Below are 19,704 nucleotides of genomic sequence, written 5' to 3'. Positions count from 1 at the left end.
CAACAACAGAACGATTCAGGCCTGAAGCTCGCATAAGAATAACAATAAGAATTAAAGCAGAAATAAATGAGAAAAAAAATCAATAGCCGAAATTAACAAAAGCAATAGCTGGTCCCTTAAGAGATGAGGAAAAGTAAGAGATTTCTAGCCAGGGCAACGGAGCAAAGAGAGGAAGATGACAAATGACGACTGTCAGAAATAACACAGGGGTCACTGGCTATTGAAAGGATAATAATGGAATATTATCAACAGCTCTGTGCCCACCAACATTTAGTAACGTAGATAAAATGGCCCAAATCCTTGAAGGGCACTACCAACCCAAACCCAAGCAAAATGTGATCTGCCTCATCTAAAATCTCTCTGAAAGCAAGGAGAAACAGATCTTCTGAATGTATTTGTAACTATGAAAGACGTTAAACCCATAAGTAATAATCTTCCAAAAAAAAACCCCAAAAACCCGACACCACTAGACTCTGGTGGTTTCACTGATGGATTCAAATATACAGTAAGAAGAAATAATACCAATTTCCTACAATCGTTTTCATAAATAGAAGCAAACAGAGTACTTCCATAAAGAGCGACAGTCTCGATACCCACTGGGCCAGTCCCACCGTGTCCTGTGCAGCAGATTTACCCAACGCAGCGCAAGCTTCCAGCTCTTGACTGCTGCTTCCATGAGCATTGATTGTGGATCCAAGTGAGACGAAATCCTTGACAACTTCAACCTTGTCTCTATGTATCATGATGTAACCTAGTGGTCCGGTTGTGAGCATTTTTGTTGTCTTTACATAGAGCCATAAGGGTCACTGTGGGTCGGAATTGACTAGACAGCAATGAGTTTGAGTTTTTATGATTCTAATACCTAAACCAGACAAGGGAATTGAAATAAATGAACATGGCAGACCAATGTCTTTAATGAACCCAACTCACTGCCATTGGTCAAGTTTGACTCAGGTGACACTATGTAGGGTTTCTGAAGCTTTGCAAATCTCTACGAGGGCAGACAGCCTCATCTTTCTCCTGTGGAATAACTGGTGGGTTTGAACTGTGGACCTTGGGTTTGACTGGTAGTGCAGCCAGCATTCCTTTCATTAATGAATCTTGGTTCAAACACTCTCAATAAAATACTAGCACACTGAAACCAACCATGTTTTAAAAGGCAGATCCCCGAGGGTCAAGTGGGATTATTTCAGGTCTACGAAGCTAGTCCAACATTAAAGATTACAATAGTGCAATATATATTTACCAACTTCAGGTGTCTGGAGTGGATCAAAATGCAATGAAAATATGTGTTACTGGTGAATAGGATGCAAAAGTTGGAAGCAAAAGGCAGGATCGCTAGAAAATACGACTTTGCACTTCCGGGAAGATGGTGACGGAGTAACACATACCAGAGGAACTCCACAGAATTCAACCCAGGAGAGTTGCTTAGAGAGAAATTCAACACTGCTGGACCACAGGAGGAGCATCATAAAGATAAGTAGGCACAGACACACAAGGTTCTGAGGGGCTGGGGGCTTTAGGCTTCCCACAGTGGAGGCTGGCTAGGGCTTGACCTTGGCCTCACCACTGTGTCTGCTGGAGCCTGGACCATTTGAAGCCTGTGCTCGGGACTTAATCTCAACACAGCCACAGTTTACTGCTGCCTCGAGGCAGGGACTAAATCCTTGTAGCCCCATGGGCAGGGATGGGGTTCAGCTATATTGTTACTTTTGTTTTCCTCTCTTCTCTCTATTCCCCCACAGTCCCAGAGGGCTGTTCCAGGTTTTTTTCTCAACACAGCAACAACTTGCTGCTGCCTCCTCTGGGATTGTGGCTCAGCTAGATTGTTACTTTTGTTTCCCTCTCTTCTCTATTTCCCAGCACAGGAGTTACTTTTAATTTTTTTCTCCTCTGTGTCTCTTTCCTGTTCTCTCACACTCCACTGCTGACCTCCATACCACTCCCCTTAGCCTAGAACATTTATGCCTGCACCGCGTCCAGCTAGGTGAGCTCCACCCTGTGTAGCTAGCCTGAGGCTGGGGAAAGCCCTGCCCACCTCCACCAGGGATACTCCGCCCAACTTCTTATAGGGAATTCCTGCCTGTGTGTCTGGAGTCCTAAGGTAGCTCGGCCAACACTCCTCAACGTTCCAAGCTGCTGCATGAACCTCTTCCCAACCTCTGAAACACCAAAGTAGGCAACCCACCAGCCTTCTGGGGCACTCCCCTGAGAGGGAAGCCACAGGAGGATAAAGTGGTAGGTTAATTCCATAGTGAAATTAGCTGTAGGCAGTTCGAAGAAGCATTCCTACAAGTCTCTCAGAGAGAGACAGGGCTCTTTGACTTCCTGGAAAATGGCACCTGGCTTCTCTATAACAATGCAACGCAAACAGCCATCAGCCCCAACAAACACCCTCAAAGAAAAAACAGGAGAAACAAAAAGCAATGACAGAAGATGTCCCGAACATAATGACATGCATAGACGAAACAGACATTGAGCTGCCACAGAAAGAAATTTTCAGAATGCTCCTTGGCGTCATACAGGATATGAAGAAAACAATGCAGAAAAAGGATGAAATGATAGAGGAGATAAAGGCCATACACCAAAGGGAAATACAGGAGCTTAGGGAGGGGATAACAAAAACCAGTAGCAGAAACACGGACCTCAAGAATCAACTGGCGGAAGCAGAGAACCGCATCAGTGACTTGGAGGACAGCCAAGCAGACTTTAACAAACGCGAACAAAAATCTAATAAGACCATCAGAGAAGCTGAAGAAAACCTAAGAGCTATGTCTGATGTTATGAAGCGGAACAACATTAGAATTATTGGTTTACCAGAGGAAGACATAGCAAAGAAGTCATCTGCAACAATAGTGAGAGAATTCTTGGAGGAAAACTTTTCCAGCTTAATGAATGAAAACCAGGCAACCATTCAGGAGGCTGAAAGAACACCAGCTAGACTGAAACCTAAGAAGAAGTCACCAAGGCGCATAATAGTTAAACTATCCATCTTTGAGGAAAAGGAGAAAATCATGAGAGCAGCTAGGGAAAAATAAACAATAACATATAAAGTTTCTCAAATAAGAATATGCTCAGACCTATCAGCAGAAACTATGAAGAAGAGGAGAGAGTGTAGTAACATATTCCAAAAATTGAAGGAAAATAATGCAAACCCAAGAATCCTCTACCAAGCAAAATTATCGATCAAGATAGATGGAGAAGTAAGAGTCTTCTCAGACAAGGAAGAATTCAAGGAATACGTTAGCAGAAACCCAGCCCTACAAAAGATCCTTGCCAACCCAGTATGGGCAGAAGAACAACACTCACCAAGCATAAATAAGAGACCGCCACATAGAACAACCTCACCAAGAAGGCAACAAAGGGAAAACAGACCCCAAGATAGCATTGGCTTAAGGATGGAAAGAAGTCAAGAATGATACACACACATGCGCACGCATGTGCACGCACAGCACACTAATGAGAAAAGAAGGTAGGAAAACACCCAACACAAAAGGTATAAGATGACATCACACAGTCTGCAGATGGAGATAATAACCCTGAATATCAATGGCCTTAACTCAGGCATTAAAAGACTGAGACTAGCAGACTGGTTTAGAAAATACAGCCCATCAATCTGTTGTCTAGAGTAGACACAGCCCAAGGCTACAGACAAAAATAGGCTGAGAATCAAAGGCTGGAGAAAGGCATACCAAGCAAACAGCAATTCAAAAAAAAAAATCAGGAGTTGCAATACTAATCCCCGATAAAATTGACCTCAAAGTTCAAACCATAAAAAGAGACAAAGGGAATGGTAGACAAAGAACCACTACACATTGCAAACATATATTCCCTGAATGAGAGATCCACTTAATACGTCAACCAAACAATCCAAAAGATGAAAAAAAAATCACAGCCTCAACAATTATAGTAGGTAACTTCAATACACCGCTCTCTGAGAAAGATAGATCACAGGAAAAGAAACCCAACAAGAAGGCTAGAGATCTAAACACTACAATTAGACAATTTGACTTGATAGATATTTACAGAGCCTTTCATCCAAATACAAAAAAAAATCACATTCTTTTAAAGCCCACATAGCACATATTTGAAGATAGACCACATGCTGGGGCATAAGGCCAATCTACATAAATTTGAGCACATTGATGTCATACAGACCTTTCTTTCTCTCACCACTGTGCCATGAGGCTGGAAATCAACAAAAGGAAGATGAAGAAAACAAGAGCAAACAATTGGAGGATGAATAACTCTCTACTGCAAAAGGAGTGTGTTCTGGCACAGATCAGAAATGAAATTAGGAAATTTCTAGAAACCAACTAGAATGAGCACACAAAGTACCAAAACTTATGGGACACAGCAAAGGCACTTATCAGAGGAAGTTTCATAGCAATACACGCACACCTGAGAAAGGAAGAGAGACTCATGATTGATATGCTGGCACAAAATTAACAACAACTAGAGCATAGTCAGCAGGACAATCCTACTAAAAGCAAAAGAAAAGAAATAATAAAAATCAGGGCTGAGATTCAGGAGAGAGAAAATAAGAAAACTATGGAAAAAATCAATGCCACTAAAAGTTGATTTTTTTGAAAGGATAAACAGATATCTGGAAAACCTAACCAAAGAAAGGAGGGAACAAATTTCAATAGCATGAATGAGGGATGAAAGAGGGGTCATTACAACAGACCCTAATGAAATCAAAAGGATAAATACACAGTACCATGAAGGATTGTACTCCAATGAATTCAACAACTTGGAAGACATGGACAAATTCTTGGAAAAACAATCCCTCCCTAGAATGTCCCCAAGGGATTTCAAGACTCTCAACAGACTCATAGCAATAGAAGAAATAGACAAGGTTATCAAGGGATTACCAACAAAAAACTCCCCTGGACCAGATGGCTTCACTGAAGAATTCTATCAAGCATTTAGGAAAGAACTAACACCAATCCTACAAAAACTCTTCCAGAACATAGAAAAAGATGGCAACGTCCTGAACTCCTTCTATGAAGCTAGTATAACTCTGATACCAAAACCGGGCAAGGATCCCACAAGAATCAAGAACTACAGACCAATCTCCCTTATGAACATCGATGCAAAAATCCTTAACAAAATACTAGCCAACAGAATACAGAAGTATATAAAACAAACAATTCACCATGACCAAGTGGGATTCATACAAGGGATGCAAGGATGGTTCAAAATGCGAAAAACCATTAGTATTATGTGTCATATTGACATGAAAAACTATAAGAACCACATGATAATATCGATAGATGCAGACAAAGCATTTGACAACATCCAACACCAATTCCTGTTTAAGACACTTGAGAAGTTAGAAATAGAAGGAAAATTCCTCAAGACATTACAAGATATATATGAAAAGCTAACAGCCAATGTGTTAGTCAACGGAGAAAAGACTAACACAATCCCACTGAAAAGGGGGACCAGACAAGGATGCCCGTTGTCCCCATTGTTATTTAATATGGTGCTGGAGGTTTTAGCTAACAGCATAAGGCAAAGAAGAGACATCAAAGGTATTTGTCTGGAGAAGGAAGAGGTGAAACTATCGTTATTTGCAGATGATATGATTTTATATATGGAAAATCCCAAAAGTTCCACAAGGGGAGTACTGGAAGCAATAGAGGAGTTTGGCAGAGTGGCAGGATACAAGATCATCAACAAACAGAGAAGTACATCAGACTGTTATACACCTCGGAAAAAGCCACAGAAGAGGAGATAAAAAAGGTGGCACTCTTCACAATAGCCAAACACAAATGGAAATATCTAGGGATATACCTGACTAAAAGAACAAAAAAGCTAGATGGGGAAAATTGCAGAACACTATTACAAGAATCCAAGAGTGACCTTAACAAATGGAAGACTATCCCATGTTCGTGGAATGGAAGACTCAATATAGTCAAGATGTCCATTCTGCCTAAGGCACGATATAAGTTTAATGCAATCCCGATACAATTACCCTCTTCTTTCTTCAAAGAAATGGAAAAGCTGATTACCAAATTCATATGGAGAGGGAAGAAGCCCAGATTAACAGAGAACTCCTCAAGAAGAAGGACACAGTGGGAGGGCTTGCTTTACTGACTTCAGCACATACTATGCAGCCACAGTTGTCAAAACCGCATGGTATTGGTACAATGACAGAACTGAAAACTCAGAAATAAAATCATCAGCATACAGACAACTGATCTTTGATAAGGGCCCCAAAAATATCAAATTGGAAGCAGATGCCCTCTTCAACAAGTGGTGCTGGAAAAAATGGATATTTACCTGCAGAAAAATGAAGTAAGACCCTTATCTCACTCCATGAACAAGGATAAACTCAAGGTGGATCACAGACCTTGAAGTTAACCCCCAAACTATTAGGGCCATCAATGAGGGAATTGGGACCAACTTGAGAACTTTGGCACAGGGAATACACAGAGGAGACACAAATTGACAAATGGGATATACTGAAGATAAAACACCTGTGTACATCCAAAGAATTCAGCAAGAGACTAATAAGGGAGTTCACGGACTGGGAAAACATCTTTATCAATGATAAATCAGACAAAGGCCTTATTACTAAAATCTACAATACTTTGCTAGCTTCCAAAGAGAAAAAAAACTAATTGCCCACTGAGGAGGTGGGCAAAGGACCTGAACAGAAGTTTCACAGGGGCAGAAATCTGAATGGCCAACAAACATATGAGAAAATGTTCCTGATCTTTAGCCATAAGAGAAATGCAAATTAAAACAGTAATGAGGTACCACCTAACACCCTCACAAATAGCCCAATTAAAAAAATCAGAAAGTAACAAGTGTTGGAGGTCCACTGCTGGTGTACCTGTAAGTATGTACAGCCACTATGGAAATCGATCTGGCGATATCTAAAACAGATGGAAATCGAGTAACCACAAGACCCAGCAATTCCCCTACTGGGAATATACCCAGAAGAGGCAAGAAACAAACCAAGGCCAGACATCTGTGCTCCAGTGTTCATTGTGGCACAGTTCACAATTGCAAGGAGTTGGAAACAACCCAAATTTCCATCAACTGACAAGTGAATTAAAAGCCTGTGGTATATACATACAATGGAGTTATTACACATTGCTAAAAAGCAGTGATGAACGTATGAAGCACATAGCAGCATGGGAAGAACTTGGGGAAATCATGCTAAGCAAAGTAGGTCAAGCACAAAAGGACAAGTACAACATGAGTCCGCTGAGGTAAGCTTTAAAAAAAAAATGCAAAAGGGGCATAAGGAAAAAGCTACTGTATACAAACATTCCTGGGGTGAGGACCAGGTAATCTGGAAGGGACCAGACCAAATACAGGAATACATATGGTAGCCAACTAAAAAGGAGGTGGGGAAAGGAAAAAAAATAAATGGGTGATGGGGGCACAGGGTACTAACCCACCCAAGAGGAGGGTATTGTTTATATCTCCACAGGGAAAGAGGGACGACTTCAACCCAGTGCTCCAAGATGTGAATGTATCATGCCTGCATGGAGCAGGGAACCAGTGGAGAGGTCTGAGGGGCCGGCCCCAATCCTATCTACTAGGTGAACACTTGCACCTCCCCCAGAAGAATTTATTTCAAAGGATGGGATTGAATCTGCAGCTCTGGGAGAGGGACATATCTGATCGGAGCACACGGGAACAGATGAAGGGGGAGGAGGAGAGAGTGGAGCACATCCTGGCCCACCAGGCCTTGAGGACGATGTTCCTGATTAGAGCAGCCAGTCCACAGAAAGGACCACATGGCCAGCCCCACTATGAGACACGATGTCCCTCACTGACCCATACCCCTACAGGGGACAGCACCGGAGATACACTGTGGGAATTGCACCTGGTCTGATCGCACCACACTGAGGCAAAACACTAAGGGGGTGCAACAGAACAGCAAGGGAACGGAGCGGCGAGGTCCCCAGGGAATGCTGAAGGTGGACTTTGGGGCCAGGGTGTGGTGCCCCAACAGACTGGATTGTAAAACACTCCTAAAGGTCAACAAACAGTCCTTGAACTAGCTAAAAGCTTTTCTTTCTTATTGTGTTTTTTTTGTCATTGGTTTGTTGTTTTGTTGTATATTGTTGCTTGGTTTTGCTCTGTCTTGTTTTTGTGCATATCATTATCTCCGCAGGTCTGTCTAAATAAGATAGGCTGGATGAACAATCTGGAGGTGAAAACAACAGGACCGATTGTGCCAGGGGGACATGGGAGAGGGGGCGGTGGGGGGAAAGGTAGTGGTGCTAACAAACTCATGGACAAGGGAACAACAAGTGATCCAAATCGGTGGTAAGGAGGGTGTAGGAGGCCTGGTAGGGCATGATCAAGGGTAATGTAACCTAGAGGAATTACTGAAACCCAAATGAAGACTAAGCATGATAAGGGACAAGAGGAAAGTCAAAGGAAATAGAGAAAAGAGCTAGGAGGCAAAGGGCATTTATAGAGGTCTAAATAAATGCATGTGCATATGCAAATATATGTATATATGAGGATGGGGAAATAGATCTATGTGCATATGTTTATAGGTTTAGTATTAAGGTAGCAGATGGACATTGGGCCTCCACTCAAGTACTCCCTCAATGCAAGAATACTTTCTTCTATTAAATTGGCATTCTATGATGCTCACCTTCCTGACACAACCGCTGAAGACAAAGCGGGTGAATAAGCAAATGTGGTGAAGAAAGCTGATGGTGCCCAGCTATCAAAAGATATAGCATCTGGGGTCTTAAAAGCTTGAAGTAAACAAGTGGCCATCTAGCTCAGAAGCAACAAAGCCCACATGGAAGAAGCACACCAGCCTGAGTGATCACGAGGTGCTGAAGGGAAAAATTATCAGGCATCGAAGAACAAAAAAATCATATCATTGTGTGCTTACCTCCCTGATATGATCGCTGAAGACAAACGGATGCATAAGCAAATGTGGCGAAGAAAGCTGATAGTGCCCGACTTATCAAAAGATATTGCATCTGGGGTCTTAAAGGCTTGAAGGTAAATGAGGAGCCATCTAGCTCAGAAGCAATGAAGCCCACATGGAAGAAACACACCAGCCTGTGCGATCCTGAGGTGTCAAAGGGATCAGGTATCAGGCATCATCAGAACAAAAAATCATATCATAGTGAATGAAGGGTGAGAGTGTAGTGGAGACCCAAAGCTCATTTGTAGGCCACTAGAAATCCTCTTACAGAAGAGGGTCAGGGAGGATATAAGCCAGTCAGGGTGCGATGTAGCAACACAGAAACACAACTTTCTTCAAGTTTCTAAATGCTTCCTCCTCCCCCACTATCTTGATCCCAATTCTACCTTACAAATCTGGCTAGACCAGAGGATGTACACTGGTACAGATAGGAACTGGAAACACAGGGAATCCAGGATAGATGATCCCTTCAGGACTAGTGGTGAGAGTGGTGATACTAGGGTGGGATGGGTGGAGGGAGGGTGGGTTGGAAAGGGGGAACCGATTACAAGGATCTACATGTGACCTCCTCCCTGGGGGACAGACAACAGAAGAGTGGGTGAGGGGAGACGTCAGACAGGGCAAGACATGACAAAATAATAATTTATAAATTCTCAAGGGTTCATGAGGGAGTGGGGAGCGGGGAAGGAGGGGAAAAATGAGGAGCTGATGCCAGGGGCTTAGGTGGAGAGAAATGTTCTGAGAATAATGAGGGCAATGAATGTACAACTGTGCTTTACACAATTGATGTATGTATATGCATGGATTGTGATAAGAGTTGTATGAGCCCCTAATAAACCGATTAAAAAAAAGAAAATATGACTTTGGTGATAACAACAATGCTGGGGATTGCATCCTAGAAGTTTGCAAAATCAGTAACAAATTCATGGCAGATGCAGTTTTCAACAACATAGACAGTGGCTGTGGAAAGAACTCATCAACGCCAAGAATTTTGGAAGACAGCTACCTGGCCAACCTACTGGAAGAGCTCCATATTTGCACCCATTCCAAAGAAAGGTGAGCCTAGAGAAAGCAGAAAGTATTGATGAATAGCATTAATACCACATGCAAGAAAATTCACCGAAGATCATTCAACAACCCTTGCAGCAGCGCACCGACAAGCAGTTGCCAGAGAGATAGCGTTGCTGATGTCAGATAGACGTGGGCTGAAACCAGGGAACACCAGAGAGATGTTTACTCATGCTTTATTGATTAGGCCAAGGTATTAGACTGCGTGGCTCATTAAAAAAAAAACCCAACTATGGATAACCTTGAGAAGAATGGGATTTTCAGAACACTTCATTGGCCTCATGTAGAACTAATACATGTATTCAGAAGAAGCCCTTAATCAACAGTAACATGGGTGATGGGAGACAACGGGCGGTGTAAGATAGGAAAATAAAAATAATTGATAATTTATCAGGGGTCCATGAGGGTGGGAGGTTAAAAAAAAAAGAGGAGCAGATACCAAGGGCTTAAACAGAAAGGAGACATTTTGAAAATGATGATGGCAACATATGTACAAAAGTGCTTGATACAATTGATGTATGGACAGTTATCAAGCCATAAAAGCTCTTAATAAAATCACACATATATGTATATATACATATATGTATACCCATATGTATACATGTAAACATATATATATGTATGCATGTATACATGTATATATATATATGAAGGCCTTTGAGCAGGACATGGTCTAGAACCAGAGAAGCTGTGTATCAGGGCTGTATCCTTTCACCATACTCATTCCAGCCGTAGGATGAGCACATAACACCAGAAGTTGGACTATCTGAGGAAGAACTTGGGATCGGGATTGGAGGAAGGCTTGGTAACAACCCGCCGTATGCTGAGGACACAGCCTTGCTCGCTGACAGGGAGGAGGAAGCCGTCGCTGGTGGAGATCAAGGACGGCAGCCTTCAGTGTGGATGACTGCTCAGTGTAAAGAAAACAACAATCCTCCCCACTGGACCAATTAGAGAGCATCACAACCAACAGAGAAAAGATAGAGGTCATCCCGGAGGTTGTCATTTTACTTGGACCCACAATCAATGTTTATGGAAGCAGGAGCCAAAAAAATAAAATAAAAATCCAATGGCGTACTGCGCCGGGCAACTTCACTACACAAGGGCTGTTTAGAGTATTAATGAGGAAAGATGCTACTTTGAGAAGGAAGGTGTGTCCGACCCGAGCCGTGGTCTTTTCAACAGCCTCACGCACATGTGAAGGCTGGGCAATGAGTAAGGAAGGTGCACTGATGAATTTGAATTACGATGTTGGCAAAGAACGTTGAAACTCCCATGGACTGCCGTAGAAACAAACCAACCTGGCCCCGAGGGAAGTCCAGCCACATTGCTCCTCAGGGCTGAGGATGGCCAGGTTCCTCTCAGGGACCTTGGGCGTGGTGTCAGGAGACACCAGTTCCTGGAAAACGGTATCATGAAAGATCATCCACGAGAGGACGTGACACCCTGGCTGCAAAGCGGGGCCCTAACGGAACCACCTTTGTGAGGATGGTTCAGGACCTGGAGTCGACCCAATGGAACCAACCACCGGAGATGGTGACTGCAGACATGCACCTCGCTCAGTGGAATGTCCACGGATCGGATCAACCGTGTCTATGGAAAGAGATGAGGGATGGGTGTGATTTCATCCGTCAAAGCAAGGCCACGGACCAACTGCTCCCATGCCAGTCCAGGCTGAAGCTGAGAAAATGGAAATTAAGCCCAACTGAACCGAAGTATGACCTTGGGTATGCCGTGCCTGGGTCTGGAGATCAGCTCGAGGATCCTTTCAATAGTGTTGAATACAAACGATGGAGGACCAGATGAGCTAGGGAGCGCATCCAGGGCATTCCGCAGGAAGAGGGCACGAGGTCATTTGAGAAAGAGGACAGGCCAAAACGGATGGGCAAAGAGGCCTTGAAACTTGCTCTTCAACATGGACTAGCCACACTGAACTGAAGAAACGAGGTAAAACAGCGGACGAGATTATTTCCTAGGGTGCCTCTAGAAGACAAAGCAAATTATTGTAAAGAAATGTATTATATTGTATTGAAATGTGCATGTGTTGTAAAAAATTGCAAAGACTAGGAGCCAGAGAACCGCAAGGGAAGAACATTCTTGGTGTGTCTTAAGCGGAAACAACAGAAGAAAATATTTAGCCTCGAGTAGCAATATCCAAGGATTCTCTAGGCCCCCCCCCCCAAAAAAAAACCCCAAACAACAAACCCTGACATCAAGATATGCTGAAAGGAAGACACAGAGTCACTGCTCCGAAAGGACCGGCCGATCCCCAGCATTTCAGGAGGCAGCATCTGATCAAGAAGTCCTGGTACTGAAGGAAGGGTCCAGGCTGCACTGAAGGCATTTGTGAAAAAACGAGGCTCCAGGCACTGATGGAAAACCACTGGGGATGTTTCCTCCTAGGGATGCAGCCCTGCATGAGCTCACTTGCCTATGCCCGTAAGCTTGGGAGACCTGGCTGACTGCCTGGAGACTCTGCCATCGAGTCGATTCTGACTCGTGAGTGACCTTATAGGCCAGGGCAGAACCCCTGTGGGTGTCTGAGACTGTTCATTCTTCAAGGGAGTAGAAGCCTCGTCTTTCTCCCTTGACCGCATAAAAGAGATCTGCGTATGTGCCCATTCCAAAGAAAGGGGATCCGAGGGGATGTGGAAAGTATCCGACAATTTCACTGACACCGCATGCGAGGGAAATGGCAGAGCAGATGCGGAGGCTTCCGGTCAAAGATGGGGGCCAAGACCTTGGGCCTCTGCTACGGAGACGTGAGGTAACCAGAGTCGGAGGAAGAACCCGGAGCCCGGATTTCTGTAGAAAGAGCAGTGAGCCAAACACCATCAGAGAGCGTTCAGGGTGGGATCCACACAGAGATATTGGGTAAAGCAGGTCCTTCTGAGTGGACCAACCACCAGATGGCCATTTCTCACAACCCCCAGTCCACCTGACACAGAGAACAAGAGAGACAGAGAGAGAGAGAGAGAGAGAGAGAGAGAGAGAGAGAGAGAGAGAGAGAGAGAGAGAGAGAGAGAGAGAGAGAGAGAGAGACACCCAGGCTCAGTCTAATTCCACAGAGAGGCTAGCACCCCTAGCTCCACAGACCTGAGATGGCAAACTCACACTATAAGACGGGTGGGCCTGGAGGGATCACCTTGCACAGCAGGAGAAGCTAACGTCAGGGAGACTGGATCCCCGAGGGGACACAGGCCCACTCCGTGTTTTTGGCTGGTGGCAGAGGCTGTGGTCCACCGCTTGGTCCAGTTCTGGGAGAAGTCACGAGGGAAACAACAACCACGATGACCCTACGGGACAGATTAGAACCGTCCCGGAAGGTTTCCATTTTAAACTGTGTGGAGGCAGACTGCTGCCTCCTTTCCCTGGTGGGTTTGAACTGCCTCCAGCAACTCGTGCAAAGGACTTGAGGTGGGAGGAAAGTGAGAGCTGGGGGTGGGTGGGGGATGACAATTGCTGTCCCCAAACGAGATGGTGATTGCGATGTCTGACAGCATCTCTGACACTGCTCATGAGGGGACCGGTCATAGGCGCCCTGAGTGTGTTAGTCTGCATGTCCAATATCAATCCGTAACGTCTTCTTCAGACTCACGAAACACATGCAATGAAGCTAAATACAGGATGATCACAAGCCAGTGGGTAGAAAGTCTTTGGGTCCAGTGGCGTTGTAAGCATCCCAGTGCTGGCAGGGGTCTCTGTGGCTTCTCCAGCTTCTGAAGTCTGATTGTGTCCATGTGACTTGTCTTCTGCAATGTCTCTCAGGGAGTCACAGAGAGAGAGAGAGGTGTCTTCTGCCTCCAAGGAGGAAGTCCCAGATTTCCCAGGGGAAGGCCATGCCCACAGAAGTCTCATTGGCTATCTCCAGATCGACAGTCTAGACTCCACCCCTACACTCTTAATCCTTAAATTGACACCAGACTGGGTGACGACCGCACCTGAGCGTCAACTGCCTGCTTGCTACAGAAAAGTGAGCAGCTAGTTGCTCAACCGGTGGTTAGCGTCAGGTGCCATTTAGTCGTTTTTTCTGACCCGTAGCCACCATGTACCCCACCGCACGAAGCACCGCCCACCCTGCACCAACCTCACAACCGCTACAACCTACAACCACTGTCAAAGCTCCGCCTTTTCTCGGCTCTCTCTCTCCTCAGCCAAGCGTGATGTCCTTCCGCTAGGCCTGGCCTCTCCCGATAACACGTCAAGTGGTGGAGAAGTAGGCAGTGAGTTGTCTCAATCAGGGGGCGGCAAACTTTTGAGATGGAAGAACCAATCCTGTCCCTCACAATTTACAAATGATTTGAGAGTCCCAAATATAGTCTTATAAACAGGCGAAATCGCCATTCCCCCGAAAACAGTTTTATTTTGCCTTTCAGTTTTACCTCAGAGGCACAGGTATGTTTGAGGGGGTCCCCCCCAAACCGATGCTCATTTGCTTTTTTGATGTGAGGGGGATAGTGCATTTGAAGTTTGTTCCACCAGGTCAGACTGTCAAGCTTCTAATGCAGGGTTCTGAAAAGATGGCATAACAGTGTGCGGCAAAAAAGGCCTGATTTGTGGCAGACGGGGGACTGGTTTTGCCACCACGACAATGCACCTGCTCACGCAGCCATCTCAGGGCGCCAATATTGGCAAAACCCAGCATGCCTTTCTTCCTCCACGCACCTGCCTCACCTGACCTCGACCCGTGTGACTTCCTTTTTTTTCCTGCGAATGAAGAGGGACATGAAAGGACAGCGATTTGAACATAGAGGAGGTGAAGAAAAAACTGTGGGCGGTGCTGTCAGCCACCCAAACAGAAGCGTTTGAAAAGGTTTCCAAGTACGGAATCGCAGATGTGACACGTGTATTAAGTACGCATGGTGTGCACTTGGAAGGTGATAAGGTTGTTTTGTAAAAAAAATTAAATATATAGCTTTGAAAAAAATTCCGCTGTTTTTTGGGGGGTACCCCTTGTATATATGAAAGAGCTCAGTTTGGTCCTACCTGGTCTAAATGTCAAAACCCTACCTCCCCATGTCGACTACCTGGAGCAGGTGTGTAGCAGCATCCTGTTGTTCTCTGCCAGGGTTTCACGGGCTGGCTTTAGAAGCAGGTCAGGAGGGCTGCCTTTCTGGTCTGTCTTGTCTGGCAGCTTGGCTGAAAATGACCCTGTTGGTATGTGGGGTACCGGTGACTTTCCTTCTGGGGCCACAGTGACGTGAACGCCACCACAGGTCAGTGAAGACCAGAAATCCCTCCAGGGGGCGAGGGGTGCCCAAAGGGCACCATCATGCCAGTGACCGTGAAGACAGTAGAAGACCCGCCCTGGTGTGCACAAGGTCTCCTGCCTGCCTGCACCTCCACCTGGGGCCCCATCCCTGGACGGTGGGCCCTTATTGGCTTGAGGAGGATAACCTGTGTTTGATGAACCCTGGGGTCTCTGGCTGGGCCAGGAAGCTTCCTACCCCAGTCAAGGCCTCTGGGGCTCCGGGTCAGAGCCTTCCAACCACAGACCCACCAGAGGCCCCTGGTCTACACACAGTCTTGGTGACGCGTGGCAGCCGGTGAGACTCTGAAGCTCACTCCGGGGAATCCCGACAAGGGAACATCGGGTTTGCTGTGAAAGATGGCACCTTGTCCCCTAAGAGATGTATTGTAAATCCCGGCCCTCGGAGCTGTGGTTGGGAGCCCTGGTGGGTGAGTGTGGAGCTGCCGTCCGAAAGGCCAGCAGTTTGAAACCAACGGTTGCTTCCTGGGAGAGAGATGGCGCGTTCGACTGCCGTTACATACACAAGCTTGCAAACGCACAGGGGCAGTTCTCCTCTGTCCTACGGGGGCCCTGCAGGTGGCCGCGTTTGGGCTTCTCTGCGTTGTTCACGAGGCAGCATCTGAGGAGGGTGTGGCTTCAGCGGATCTTCTGGGGCATCAAAGAGCAGACGGAGCAAACGGCGATGGGGGCGCATGGATGCCACGTGAAGACAGCCAAGGAACCAAGCAATCTCCCCCCAGGGCTCCCCGAGACAGGGAGGGGGCGGGGCGACATGTCCCCTGGAGTGGGTCCCCTGACATGAAGTCAGTGCCCGGTGGTGGTGTCTCTCCGTCAGCAGCCCTGGATCACCAGGATGGCTGCCGAAGCAGAGGGTGAAAACAGGTCACCGGGTGCCAATGCACCGCGATCATCCGTAAACATGGCGCCTGACTCAGCAATGTTCTGCTCACTTAAAGGCCGCCATGCATGGGTGGGGGCACCCCACGGCCCTCACCCCAGCAACACACTCAAGAGTGAAGTTCACCAGCGGACATCACGTGGCCAGGACTCGCTCAACACTCACACAGTGATGGGACTTAGGATCCCACCCATCCGGCACACTTGCTCCCCGGCTCCCGGCTCAGCGCCTTGAGGGCCCCCAGCTGCCCATTACGCTCAACCACTGGCCAGTTTGATGCCAGCTCTTGCTGGGCTGAGGGGACCATGACCCGTGGAAAATCCCTTCATGTGCATCCTGCCAGGGTCATTAGGGAGCACCAGACCTCCCCCTCCCCCACCCTCTGGGGTTGGCAGCCATGATCCAGCAAGTATGGCAGCCCCTCCCACCTCCGTTGGCCCAGAGATGATGGTCCCTGGGCAGCCAGCCCTTGCTCCTCAAAGGTCCAACGTGGGGGTGGGGTGGGGACGGGCTTTCTTAGGGGTCAGTCCTTGGCCCTTCCAACATTACAATGCAATGATTCAATGGGAAGACCATCCAAATCCTCATGACTGGTGGACCTATAGGTAGCATCATGATAAATGGAGAAAACATTGAAATTGTCAGGGATTTGTCTTGCTTGGATCCACAACCAATGCTCATGGAAGCAGCAGTCGAGAGATACCAAGACGCCTTGCACTGGATAAATCAGCTACACGAGACCCTTCAGAGGTTTGAAGAGCAAGGATGTTCCTTTGAGGACTAAGGTGCGGCTGACCAAGCCACGGGCTCCTCCGTTGGCTCATGCGCATGTGACAGTTGGACGTTGACTAAGGAAGACAGAAGAAGAATCGATGCCCTGGAATCGTGGTGCTGGTGAAGAATATTAGGAGTGGCATGGACTGCCCAAAGAACCAACCATCTGTCTTGGGAGAACTATGGCCCGAGTGCTCCTCAGAGGCAAGGATGGCGAGACCTAGTCGCCAATGCTTTGGACATGTCAGGAGAGCCCGGTCCCTGGAGAATGCCTCAGGTTGGGTACAGAGGAAGGTTGGTGAAAAAAGAGGAAGGCCCTCAGGAGATGGACGGACACGGTGGCTGCAACACTTGTGAGGACGGCGCAGGACCGGACATTGGTTTCCTTCCGCTGTGTGTGTGGCCGATGTGGGTCAGAACCCAACAATCACAAAAACAACGCCTTCCAAAGAAAGTTCCAGACAGTGTCCAGGAAGGGGTGGGTCTTCCTGCAGGCAGCTCCCACCCTCAGCTCCTCAACCCCAACCCCAAAGCCCGCTAAAACCTCCTTTCCCTGCCCAGGGGGTCACTGTGCCGCCATCACCGCTCAGAGAGGCTGAAGGAAGTCATTGGTCCAGGCCTGGCTGAAGCTGGCGACCAGGGGGTCCTGGTGGCACCAAGCTCAGAGCCTGTTCTGCCCTCAGCAGCCTGGACTCTGGGGCGGAGCCGGAAGGGGCCTCGAGGCCCCAAGGACAGAAGGACAAGGGGTCGGAGTGATTGGATGAGAGAGCTTGGGGTAGGTTGAAGGGTGGGCTCTGAGTGGAGTGGGCTGGCGAGGGAAAGCAGGCCGGCTGGGGACCAGCCCCCGCCTGGTGTCTCCTGTGGTACCTGGCCTCGTCGCGTCTCACAGTTGTGTAGGTAGCTCAGGTGGTAGATCTTCAGGTTTAAGGTGGCAAAGTTCAGGTATTTTAAGAAAATCTGCAACAGGAAGTGTAGGTGCAGTTAGAGGTGTGCCCAGCAGGGGCGCTGTGTGCACACAAGCCTTGAACAGGGACCTCCCCGTGCCACTGATGTTGGCTGTGGTCCAGTCGAGCCCAGAAAGTTGGGGCAGACCCCCACACCACGGAACTTAACGTTGCCCGGTCCTGGGCCATCCCCACCACACACAGGCAGGTTCGTCATCCACATACACACGGTGGCAGAGCACCGGCTGACAGGTAGGCCCCAGTGCGGACAGGGCTGCCCAGGACCACACACTGGGGACAGAGGCTCCACATCCAGGGGTCCCTTGGCACTCACGTCTTCGTCTTCGCTGGTGAAACAGGGCCCGTCCAGCTTGTTCACGGCCATGATGACGGCCACCACGTCTTTGCCGTTCATGATGGGTGTGGCCAGGATGTTCCTGGTCACGTATTCCGTGAGCTCGTCGGCGAACGGGCTGAAGTAGGGGCACTGGGGGTGGGTGGGGAGACCATGGCTCAGGGCGGGGAGCTCCCTGAGGGCCTAGTCCCTATGGCTGGGAGGCTGGTCCACCCCCCAGGACAGAAGCCCACTTACACCCTGTTCTCCATGCATCCCTGCTCATTATCCCAATGGGAAGCCAGGGCCCCCCAGTTCTCAGCCAAACAGCTTCCTGCCCACTCACTCCCTGCTGTGCAGCGGGGCTAGGGCCACACACCTGGCTCCTTCCAAGCCCAGGAACCCCAACTTTTCTGTGAGCAGGGGTGGGTTCTGTCCCTAAAGGCAACAATTGGCGGAATGAAGGCTGAGCCCCAGTCTGATTGGGGCTAGACTCCCCCAGCTGGGTGTGGGGGCATGTCCCTGGAGGGGGATCCCTGCTGGGCCTCACTGGACCTCTCCCTTGGTCTGGGGTTGGTTGAGTGGCACCGAACATCAAGTCCAACCTGAGCTGGGTCCCCACCCAGAGGGAATGGGCACTGGGAAACAGCCCCACCTCCTCACAGGGAGGGTGATGACCCCCCTAACCTCAGAGGGGGGGTGGCAGTCTCCCACCCCATCAGGGGGAGGGTGATGACCCCCCTAACCTCAGAGGGGGGAGGGTGGCCAGTCTTGGAAGCCCCAGGCCGGCTGCTGTGCGGGGCTGGTGGGTAGCAGCCCTCCAGACACTGGCAGATCAGCTGAGGGCTGTGATAGCCCCTCACTCCCCGTCCTGGACCCCATCCTTCAGCCCCAGGGAAACCTTCCCCAATCCCAGTGTGCACTTTATCCCTGGGGTTCCTGGGTCCGGGGCCCCGCGGCATTTCCCAGCAGCCATCATCGGCAGCAGCTCCCTTTCTCAGACAACTCCTCCTGGCTCTTGTCCTCCTGAGCCATGCAGGGGGGAAACTGAGGCACACCTGCAAACCTACTGTGGGGTCTCCTTCACGGCTCCCTGGACCCTGCCTGGAGATAGTGGGTGGGGGTCGGACTCTGCCCTGGGAGAATGGCCAGGGACCTCCTCTTTCCCTGGGAAGGAGGCCCAGCCTTCCCTCTGCCTGACCCCCGGCTGGCCCCAACTCCTCTTGTTGTGAGTGCCCTCTGAGCCCCACTCTGCCCTCACCGAACAGCCTTCCCTGCCCGGCGCCCATCTCTCCAGTCAAAGCCCAGCCCTCCATGCCAGCCCACACCTTCCCACCACCGTGCGGGCCCCAAGGGTGCAGACTCTGAACCACGCAGGGTCCTCGGGATGAGGGGAGTCCTGGTGGAGTAGTGGTCACTCGTGGGGCTGTGACCCACAAGGCCAGTTGTTCAAAGCCATCGGGTACTCCTCAGGAGAAAGACGGGGCTCTCTACTCCAGGAAGCAGTTTTAGTCT

The 19,704-nt window shown here is 48.3% G+C and overlaps 1 protein-coding gene across 1 annotated transcript in view; it reads right to left on the bottom strand.

The window, feature by feature from the left end:
- Nucleotides 1-19,704, bottom strand: part of PDE6B (phosphodiesterase 6B) — a 56,567-nt gene that overhangs the window by 33,569 nt on the left and 3,294 nt on the right. The window contains exons 2-3 of the mRNA XM_075545035.1: nucleotides 18,190-18,342; nucleotides 17,779-17,868 (exon numbers count right to left, since the gene is read on the bottom strand). Coding sequence (XP_075401150.1) covers nucleotides 17,779-17,868; nucleotides 18,190-18,342 — 243 coding nt within the window. The remainder of the gene's footprint in view (nucleotides 1-17,778; nucleotides 17,869-18,189; nucleotides 18,343-19,704) is intronic.

This window comes from Tenrec ecaudatus, chromosome 3 (genome assembly GCF_050624435.1).
Source record: "Tenrec ecaudatus isolate mTenEca1 chromosome 3, mTenEca1.hap1, whole genome shotgun sequence".
NCBI lineage: Eukaryota > Metazoa > Chordata > Mammalia > Afrosoricida > Tenrecidae > Tenrec > Tenrec ecaudatus.
This window is presented reverse-complemented; position numbering and strand designations above follow the sequence as displayed.